The sequence below is a fragment of the Rhinoderma darwinii genome, chromosome 4 (genome assembly GCF_050947455.1).
Source record: "Rhinoderma darwinii isolate aRhiDar2 chromosome 4, aRhiDar2.hap1, whole genome shotgun sequence".
NCBI lineage: Eukaryota > Metazoa > Chordata > Amphibia > Anura > Rhinodermatidae > Rhinoderma > Rhinoderma darwinii.
In genome coordinates, this window is record NC_134690.1 from 5549579 (window position 1) to 5563039 (window position 13461).

At 42.0% G+C, this 13461-nt stretch overlaps 1 protein-coding gene across 2 annotated transcripts in view; it reads right to left on the minus strand.

Moving 5' to 3' along the window:
• Positions 1 to 13461, minus strand: part of DPYSL5 (dihydropyrimidinase like 5) — a 91153-nt gene that overhangs the window by 28915 nt on the left and 48777 nt on the right. For both annotated transcript variants that reach the window (XM_075860778.1, XM_075860779.1), the window contains exons 3-6: positions 12919 to 13077; positions 12188 to 12367; positions 10495 to 10563; positions 9867 to 9911 (exon numbers count right to left, since the gene is read on the minus strand). In XM_075860778.1, the coding sequence (XP_075716893.1) occupies positions 9867 to 9911; positions 10495 to 10563; positions 12188 to 12367; positions 12919 to 13077 (453 nt within the window). The remainder of the gene's footprint in view (positions 1 to 9866; positions 9912 to 10494; positions 10564 to 12187; positions 12368 to 12918; positions 13078 to 13461) is intronic.

The following is a 13461-nucleotide window of genomic DNA, read 5'->3' on the forward strand; positions in this document are numbered from 1 at the left end:
TCACACACACGACCAGTATCACGCTATATATCACACACAAGACCAGTATCACACTATATATCACACACAAGACAAGCATCACACTATATATCACACACAGGACGAGTATCACACTATATATCACACACAGGACCAGTATCACACTATATATCACACACAGGATCAGTATCATGCTATACATCACACACAGGACCAGTATCACACTATATATCACACACAGGACCAGCATCACGCTATATATAACACAAAGGACCAGTATCACACTATATATCCCACACAGGACCAGTATCACACTATATATCACACACAGGACCAGTATCACACTATATATCACACACAGGACCAGTATCATGCTATATATCACACACAACACCAGTATCACACTATATATCACACACAGGACCAGTATCACACTATATATCACACACAGGACCAGTATCACACTATATATCACACACAGGACCAGTATCACACTATATATCACACACAGGACCAGCATCACACTATATATCACACACAGTAACTAGTATCACACTATATATCACACATAGGACCAGTATCACACTATATATCACACACAGGACCAGTATCACACTATATATCACACACAGGACCAGTATCACACTATATATCACACACAGTACCAGTATCACACTATATATATATATATATCACACACAGGACCAATATCACACTATATATCACATACAGGACCAGTATCACGCTATATATTACACACAGCACCAGTATCACACTATATATCACACACAGAACCAGTATCCCACTATATATCACACACAGGATCAGTATCACACTATATATCACACACAGGACCAGAATCACACTATATATCACACACAGGATCAGTATCACACTATATATCACACACAGGATCATTATTACACTTTATATCACACACAGGACCAGTATCACACTATATATCACAAATAGGACCAGAATCACACTATATATCACATATAGGACCAGCATCACACTATATATCACACACAGGACCAGTATCATGCTATATATCACACACAACACCAGTATCACACTATATATCACACACAGGACCATTATCACACTATATATCACACACAGGACCAGTATCACACTATATATATCACAAACAGGACCAGCATCACACTATATATCACACACAGGACCAGCATCACACTATATATCACACACAGTACCAGTATCACACTATATATATCACACACAGGACCAGTATCACACTATATATCACACACAGGACCAGTATCACACTATATATCACACATAGGACCAGTATCACACTATATATATATATATATATATATATATATATATATATCACACACAGGACCAGCATCACACTATATATCACACACAGGACCAGTATCACACTATATATCACACACAGGACCAGTATCACACTATATATCACACACAGGACCAGCATCACACTATATATCACACACAGGACCAGTATCACACTATATATCACACACAGGACCAGTATCACACTATATATCACACACAGGACCAGCATCACACTATATATCACACACAGGACCAGCATCACACTATATATCACACCCAGGACCAGTATCACGCTATATATATCACACACAGGACCAGTATCATGCTATATATCACACACAACACCAGTATCACACTATATATCACACATAGGACCAGTATCACACTATATATATATATATATATATATATATATATCACACACAGGACCAGTATCACACTATATATCACAAACAGGACCAGTATCACACTATATATCACACACAGGACCAGCATTACACTATATATCACACACAGGACCAGTATCACACTATATATCACACACAGGACCAGCATCACACTATATATCACACACAGGACCAGTATCACGCTATATATCACACACAGGACCAGTATCACACTATATATCACACACAGGACCAGTATCACGCTATATATCACACACAGGACCAGTATCACACTATATATCACACACAGCACCAGTATCACACTATATATATCACAAACAGGACCAGCATCACACTATATATCACACACAGGACCAGCATCACACTATATATCACACACAGGACCAGCATCACACTATATATCACACACAGGACCAGTATCATGCTATATATCACACACACAGGACCAGTATCACACTATATATCACACACAGGACCAGTATCACGCTATATATCACACACAGGACCAGTATCACACTATATATCACACACAGCACCAGTATCACACTATATATATCACAAACAGGACCAGCATCACACTATATATCACACACAGGACCAGCATCACACTATATATCACACACAGGACCAGTATCACACTATATATCACACACAGGACCAGTATCACACTATATATCACACACAGGACCAGCATCACACTATATATCACACACAGGACTAGTATCACACTATATATCACACACAGAACCAGCATCACACTATATATCACACACAGGACCAGTATCACACTATATATCACACACAGGACCAGTATCACACTATATATCACACACATGACCAGTATCATGCTATATATCACACACAGGACCAGTATCATGCTATATATAAAACACAGGACCAGTATCACGCTATATATCACACACATGACCAGTATCATGCTATATATCACACACAGGACCAGTATCACACTATATATCACACACAGGACCAGTATCACACTATATATCACACACAGGACCAGTATCACACTATATATCACACACATGACCAGTATCACGCTATATATCACACACAGGACCAGTATCACGCTATATATCACACACAGGACCAGTATCACACTATATATCACACACAGAACCAGTATCACACTATATATCACACACATGACCAGTATCACGCTATATATCACACACAGGACCAGTATCACGCTATATATCACACACACAGGACCAGTATCACACTATATATCACACACAGGACCAGTATCACACTATATATCACACACAGGACCAGTATAACACTATATATCACACACAGGACCAGCATCACACTATATATCACACACAGGACCAGTATCACACTGTATATCACACACAGGACCAGTATCACACTATATATCACACACAGGACCAGTATCACGCTATATATCACACACAGGACGAGTATCACACTATATATATCACACACACACACACACACACACACACACACACACACAGGACCAGTATCACACTATATATCACACACAGAACCAGTATCACACTATATATTACACACAGCACCGGTATCACACTATATATCACACACAGGACCAGTATCACACTACATATCACAAACAGGACCAGTATCACACTATATATCACACACAGAACCAGTATCACACTATATATCACACACAGCACCAGTATCACGCTACACATCACACACAGGACCAGTATCTCACTATATATCACACACAGGACCAGTATCACACTATATATCACACACACAGGACCAGCATCACACTATATATCACTCACAGGACCAGTATTACACTATATATCACACACAGGATCAGTATCACACTATATATCACACACAGGACCAGTATCACACTATATATCACACACATGACCAGTATCATGCTATATATCACACACAGGACCAGTATCACGCTATATATCACACACAGGACCAGTATCACGCTATATATCACACACAGTACCAGTATCACACTATATATATCACACACAGGACCAGTATCACACTATATATCACACACAGGACCAGTATCACACTATATATCACACATAGGACCAGTATCACACTATATATATATATATATATCACACACAGGACCAGCATCACACTATATATCACACACAGGACCAGTATCACACTATATATCACACACAGGACCAGTATCACACTATATATCACACACAGGACCAGCATCACACTATATATCACACACAGGACCAGTATCACACTATATATCACACACAGGACCAGTATCACACTATATATCACACACAGGACCAGCATCACACTATATATCACACACAGGACCAGCATCACACTATATATCACACCCAGGACCAGTATCACGCTATATATATCACACACAGGACCAGTATCATGCTATATATCACACACAACACCAGTATCACACTATATATCACACATAGGACCAGTATCACACTATATATATATATATATATATATATATATCACACACAGGACCAGTATCACACTATATATCACAAACAGGACCAGTATCACACTATATATCACACACAGGACCAGCATTACACTATATATCACACACAGGACCAGTATCACACTATATATCACACACAGGACCAGCATCACACTATATATCACACACAGGACCAGTATCACGCTATATATCACACACAGGACCAGTATCACACTATATATCACACACAGGACCAGTATCACGCTATATATCACACACAGGACCAGTATCACACTATATATCACACACAGCACCAGTATCACACTATATATATCACAAACAGGACCAGCATCACACTATATATCACACACAGGACCAGCATCACACTATATATCACACACAGGACCAGCATCACACTATATATCACACACAGGACCAGTATCATGCTATATATCACACACACAGGACCAGTATCACACTATATATCACACACAGGACCAGTATCACGCTATATATCACACACAGGACCAGTATCACACTATATATCACACACAGCACCAGTATCACACTATATATATCACAAACAGGACCAGCATCACACTATATATCACACACAGGACCAGCATCACACTATATATCACACACAGGACCAGTATCACACTATATATCACACACAGGACCAGTATCACACTATATATCACACACAGGACCAGCATCACACTATATATCACACACAGGACTAGTATCACACTATATATCACACACAGAACCAGCATCACACTATATATCACACACAGGACCAGTATCACACTATATATCACACACAGGACCAGTATCACACTATATATCACACACATGACCAGTATCATGCTATATATCACACACAGGACCAGTATCATGCTATATATAAAACACAGGACCAGTATCACGCTATATATCACACACATGACCAGTATCATGCTATATATCACACACAGGACCAGTATCACACTATATATCACACACAGGACCAGTATCACACTATATATCACACACAGGACCAGTATCACACTATATATCACACACATGACCAGTATCACGCTATATATCACACACAGGACCAGTATCACGCTATATATCACACACAGGACCAGTATCACACTATATATCACACACAGAACCAGTATCACACTATATATCACACACATGACCAGTATCACGCTATATATCACACACAGGACCAGTATCACGCTATATATCACACACACAGGACCAGTATCACACTATATATCACACACAGGACCAGTATCACACTATATATCACACACAGGACCAGTATAACACTATATATCACACACAGGACCAGCATCACACTATATATCACACACAGGACCAGTATCACACTGTATATCACACACAGGACCAGTATCACACTATATATCACACACAGGACCAGTATCACGCTATATATCACACACAGGACGAGTATCACACTATATATATCACACACACACACACACACACACACACACACACAGGACCAGTATCACACTATATATCACACACAGAACCAGTATCACACTATATATTACACACAGCACCGGTATCACACTATATATCACACACAGGACCAGTATCACACTACATATCACACACAGGACCAGTATCACACTATATATCACACACAGAACCAGTATCACACTATATATCACACACAGCACCAGTATCACGCTACACATCACACACAGGACCAGTATCTCACTATATATCACACACAGGACCAGTATCACACTATATATCACACACACAGGACCAGCATCACACTATATATCACTCACAGGACCAGTATTACACTATATATCACACACAGGATCAGTATCACACTATATATCACACACAGGACCAGTATCACACTATATATCACACACATGACCAGTATCATGCTATATATCACACACAGGACCAGTATCACGCTATATATCACACACAGGACCAGTATCACGCTATATATCACACACAGGACCAGTATCACACTATATATCACACACAGGACCAGTATCACACTATATATCACACACATGACCAGTATCACACTATATATCACACACATGACCAGTATCATGCTATATATCACACACAGGACCAGTATCACGCTATATATCACACACAGGACCAGTATCACGCTATATATCACACACAGGACCAGTATCACACTATATATCACACACAGGACCAGTATCACACTATATATCACACACAGGACCAGTATCACACTATATATCACACACATGACCAGTATCACACTATATATCACACACAGGACCAGTATCACACTATATATCACACACAGGACCAGCATCACACTATATATCACACACAGGACCAGCATCACACTATATATCACACACACAGGACCAGTATCACGCTATATATCACACACAGGACCAGTATCACACTATATATCACACACAGGACCAGTATCACACTATATGTCACACACAGGACCAGTATCACACTATATATCACACACAGGACCAGTATCACATTATATATCACACACAGGACCAGTATCACACTATATATTACACATAGGACCAGTATTACACTATATATCACACACAGGACCAGTATCACACTATATATATCACACACAGGACCAGTATTACGCTATATATCTCACACACAGGACCAGTATCACACATAGGACCAGTATCACACACACAGGACCAGTATCACGCTATATATCACACACAGGACCAGTATCACACTATATATCACACACAGGACCAGTATCACACTATATGTCACACACAGGACCAGCATCACACTATATATCACACACACAGGACCAGTATCACACTATATATCACACACAGGACCAGTATCACACTATATATCACACACAGGATCAGCATCACACTATATATCACACACAGGACCAGTATCACACTATATATCACACACAGGACCAGTATCACACTATATATCACACACAGGACCAGTACCACACTATATATCACACACACAGGACCAGTATCACACTATATGTCACACACAGGACCAGCATCACACTATATATCACACACACAGGACCAGTATCACACTATATATCACACACAGGACCAGTATCACACTATATATCACACACACAGGACCAGTATCACGCTATATATCACACACAGGACCAGTATCACACTATATGTCACACACAGGACCAGTATCACACTATATATCACACACAGGACCAGTATCACACTATATGTCACACACAGGACCAGTATTACGCTATATATCACACACAGGACCAGTATCACACTATATATCACACACAGGACCAGTATCACACTATATGTCACACACAGGACCAGCATCACACTATATATCACACACAGGACCAGTATCACACTATATATCACACACAGTACCAGTATCACACTATATAACACACACAGGACCAGTATCACACTATATATCACACACAGGACCAGCATCACACTATATATCACACACAGGACCAGTATCACATTATATATCACACATAGGACCAGTATCACACTATATATCACACACAGGACCAGTATCACGTTATATATCACACATAGGACCAGTATCACACTATATATCACACACAGGACCAGCATCACACTATATATCATACACAGGACCAGTATCACATTATATATCACACATAGGACCAGTATCACACTATATATCACACAGGACCAGTATCACACTATATATCACACACAGGACCAGTATCACACTATATATCACACACAGGACCAGTATCACACTATATATCACACACAGGACCAGTACCACACTATATATCACACACAGGACCAGTATCACACTATATGTCACACACAGGACCAGCATCACACTATATATCACACACACAGGACCAGTATCACACTATATATCACACACAGGACCAGTATCACACTATATATCACACACACAGGATCAGTATCACGCTATATATCACACACAGGACCAGTATCACACTATATGTCACACACAGGACCAGTATCACACTATATATCACACACAGGACCAGTACCACACTATATATCACACACAGGACCAGTATCACACTATATGTCACACACAGGACCAGTATTACGCTATATATCACACACAGGACCAGTATCACACTATATATCACACACAGGACCAGTATCACACTATATGTCACACACAGGACCAGCATCACACTATATATCACACACAGGACCAGTATCACACTATATATCACACACAGCACCAGTATCACACTGTATATCACACACAGGACCAGTATCACACTATATATCACACACAGGACCAGTATCACGCTATATATCACACACAGGACCAGTATCACACTATATATCACACACAGCACCAGTATCACACTATATATCACACACAGGACCAGTATCACACTATATATCACACACAGGACCAGTATCACGCTATATATCACACACAGGACCAGTATCACATTATATATCACACACAGGACCAGTATCACACTATATATTACACATAGGACCAGTATTACACTATATATCACACACAGGACCAGTATCACACTATATATATCACACACAGGACCAGTATTACGCTATATATCTCACACACAGGACCAGTATCACACATAGGACCAGTATCACGCTATATATCACACACAGGACCAGTATCACACTATATATCACACACAGGACCAGTATCACACTATATGTCACACACAGGACCAGCATCACACTATATATCACACACACAGGACCAGTATCACACTATATATCACACACAGGACCAGTATCACACTATATATCACACACAGGATCAGCATCACACTATATATCACACACAGGACCAGTATCACACTATATATCACACACAGGACCAGTATCACACTATATATCACACACAGGACCAGTACCACACTATATATCACACACACAGGACCAGTATCACACTATATGTCACACACAGGACCAGCATCACACTATATATCACACACACAGGACCAGTATCACACTATATATCACACACAGGACCAGTATCACACTATATATCACACACACAGGACCAGTATCACGCTATATATCACACACAGGACCAGTATCACACTATATATCACACACAGGACCAGTATCACACTATATGTCACACACAGGACCAGTATCACACTATATATCACACACAGGACCAGTATCACACTATATGTCACACACAGGACCAGTATTACGCTATATATCACACACAGGACCAGTATCACACTATATATCACACACAGGACCAGTATCACACTATATGTCACACACAGGACCAGCATCACACTATATATCACACACAGGACCAGTATCACACTATATATCACACACAGCACCAGTATCACACTATATATCACACACAGGACCAGTATCACATTATATATCACACATAGGACCAGTATCACACTATATATCACACACAGGACCAGTATCACACTATATATCACACACAGGACCAGTATCACACTATAGATCACACACAGGACCAGTATCACACTATATATCACACACAGGACCAGTATCACACTATATATATCACACACAGGACCAGTATCACACTATATATCACACACAGGACCAGTATCACACTATATATATCACACACAGGACCAGTATCACACTATATATCACACACAGGACCAGTATCACGTTGGTAGTCCTGGATTGCGCTCTCACCCGGTTAGCGATGGTTATCGCTCTGTGCACGGCCTCCGCTTCCAGCTGTAATTTCGGCAATGACAGAGAAGAGAATTATTATTTTGTAAATTATAGATTTATGACGCGACGCTGTATAAAGACGATTGATTGAACGCACTGTCTGACCAATCAGGTGTCTTCCCCTAGCTGATTCCAATCCCCTAAACAAGCTAAAGAAAGGATCCTGCAGCCTCATCCCCCTCCTCTCCTCTCTGTCTTCAGTGACTGTAAAGAGATTTGTATTAAGAAGAAGGTGAGGAGATGACCCTGTCCCCTAATAAATATTACAGAGGTTATTACAGAGTCTGCCGGCAGAAGAGGGGGTAACCAGGGGCAGGAACAATAATGAGAAATGCTCTGGAAGTTTACGGAGCCCAATATCCAGCTTCAATTTCCCACATCAACCACCAGAGGCAGTACAGCTCACATCCAGAATCCAGCGGCGGGTTGTGGATCGCTTGGTAAGTGTTTGTCATTTCTTCTTGTGTGTTTGGCGAGGATAATGGGGGGGGGGGGTACAGACGTGCCCGGTGCTGGAGTAAATACGGTTTTAACAGAAAAAAATAAAAACACAAAGGGTCTTAATTTTTGGCGCCGCTGCTCTTACCTCCTCAGGTCGACTGATCTCAATCCCTTCAGGGCCGGTGATGCCGAGCTCTAAGGTCTCCCTAGCACCCTGCAAGGAAAGTTCAGATAGGGGACAACGGTGATAACACAAACTCAACAGGGCCGACGCATGAGAAAATTACTTTCCATTTGTTCTATTAGGGCTTATGGAGGTAATACAGGGGGTGGGGGTCAAATTGGGACCAACCACTATTTAATAGAGGGACACTCCCCAGGATTAGCATATGGTCACAGAAATAACCCTATAAGATCATCTGACGTGAGAGTTTGAGGCTTCATCCAGAGCTGAATTCCCAGTTCTGCTCATTTCCTGTTACCTCTCAAGCTCACATCTTCCTGCTGGTTCAGTTTGTGTACAGATCATTCTCTGCTGCCCCGCATTGTGAGAGATGTAGGGACCGTGATCTGCTGTAGAAAAAAACGACATCTTCTGCAGGAGCTTTAGAATTGGATGCACAGGTTCCTGCTCTACTCCGGGTCAGTCCTGGTTAAAGAAGATCGGTCACTAGTTTATTAATTCCCCATCTCCTAACTAATCTAATAGGCGCTGTGATACTGATAACTACGGTGTCAATTTGTACTTTTTTTTATCATTTGCAAAGTTATGAGCATTTTTCTGAATATGCTAATGTGGCTCTATTAGCCACGTGGGAGGGGACTCTTCCTTTCACTCTAGGTGGTGTAATCTTTTCTGTATGACGCTGTCCAATCAGCATACAGCTTCTCCCTCTGCCCTGCCCAGCAACACAGCCTAATCATATAGCATACAGCTCCGATTCCCGACTGTGTTTTCAACTGGTGATATCTCCGGTTGTGTCACTGCTATCCTGGTGTCATATGAAAGATTAGAATCTCCTCTTTCATATGCCACCAAAACCGCTGTTCTAGGTGGTCCACAGCCGGAGATAAGGCTATTTTACAAGATCCCCCCCCCTTCCCTCCAGCCTCAGTCTCTCACACTGTGTGAAGCAGCTTCATGCTGATTGGACAGCGTCAGAGGATGGGAGGAGCTCCGCCTCAGGAGAATCGCTGCTGTTACCTCCCACTTGTCTAGTATAGCCTCATTTTCATATTTAGAAAACAACTCATAACTTTTAAAATAATAAACCTTTTGGGACGCAATTTTCACTATTATTATCAGTGGGACGGCGCCTATTGGATCAGCCAGGAGATCGGGCGTTACTAAACTAGTGACAGATCCGCTTTAAGTCTGGTCATAGCCGAAAAGACGAATCCAAAATAAGGAAATAAGAAGAAACATTCATCGACGTTACTGAAAACGGTTCTTCATCAATCCACAGCTCCACCTCTAGATTTATTCACGTTTTACACTGCAGTCCCATCCAGAGCTGTATTCATAATTCTTCTGGCTGGCAGGATAAATCAGTCAGCACTGCGCTGACAGACACGCCCCTAACAGATTACCTAACATGACATAAAGACACCATTTTCATGGACTGTTGCAGGGGTGGAAAGTGTTTTTTGTACGACTCATATTGTAGCCTAAACTACATCTCCCCGCAACATCGCAGTCTAAAAGGAAACGGGCATACTTGTGAATATAGCTCTGGATGTGACTAGAGTATAAAACATGATATAACTCAGGATCATTATTAATAATTATTTATGGACCCTCCATTAGGTGCCGCACGTTCCCGCTCAGGTCTCCTCACCTCGGCCACCAGGTCTCCATTCTCAGCATGGACTCGAGTCACAACGCCCAGGTCCTTGCAGTGTCGGAAGACTTGGTAGAGTTCACTGTCCCTCAGCATGTACAGGTCCTTGTAGGTCATGAACATCTGGAAGGAGTTCACCCCCTTCTCCCGCACTAAGGTCTCCATCTCAGCCTTGACCTGAAACGCAGAGGACGAAACCATGGGAACGAAGAAGTGGCCCCGACAACCTGAGATCCCTAAATGGGGCCCTTCCTGGTGCTGCTTCTGTAAGAATGATGGGGCCAACCAGAACCGGGCACCAAAGTCGGAACACGGGCGTCCTCTATGGGAAGTCTCTTCTCAGGACGGGTGGGCCAGTAATACGGGCGCCAGCTATACGGGATTAACTGATGGCGCCAGACCCGGAGGCTGAACTTTACAGAACACCATAAAAGTGATCGGAGGAGAACCCATAAGTGGCCTTCACAATCAGGCTGTACCCAGCTTTCCACAGACCCCGAATGGCATATAAATTACGTACCCTATACTACTGTGTGTCCCTTATCACTACAGTCCTAAGATTCCACTTATGAATCAGGAGGCTCAGGATGAACGGTCTATAGAGGGCAGTGCATGGACATAACATGAGCCCGGTGATCTATGGGGAGTTATAATCCTATAAGATGTCTGTATAAGGGATCCGCCCTGTACTAGTGACATCTGCATGGTGACACATTGTGACGCAGTACCTTAGATCCCCACCAGGTGACGCCCATATGGAGAGCGTAGTCGCAGCAGACCTTGGGATCGGCCAGGCTCCTGCACTTCTCGTAGGCGTCCAGCAGGGACATGTCTTTGTCTGGAAGGACGTGTCCGATCACCATTGTGGTGCCTCCCATCAGAGCAGCCTGCGGGGGGTCAGAGAGAGAAAATAAAGCATCACACAGAGGAGCAGACTTCAGTATAACGCAGCGATCAGCCGTAACCTCTGGTGAAGTGAACAACACTGAGGGTCTGGTACAATGGCTCCTGACAAGAGGGGGGATATTAGGCAGTAAGAACATCGCAGCTTTCTGTATATGAGCCAGTGTCGCTGCAGACCGGTCAGAGCGCCTATGCCGACCCCTGCCGAAAGTGCCTACAATAGAAGGCGCCTGGTTTGATGAATCACGTGTTACATCATGTATTATACTCCAGTCACATCCAGAGCTGCAGTCACAATTCTACCTGCATTGCCTAAGCGTTTTCCTCACTCCCTGATTGTTCAGGGTGTATAGTGAGCATGCTCTGCT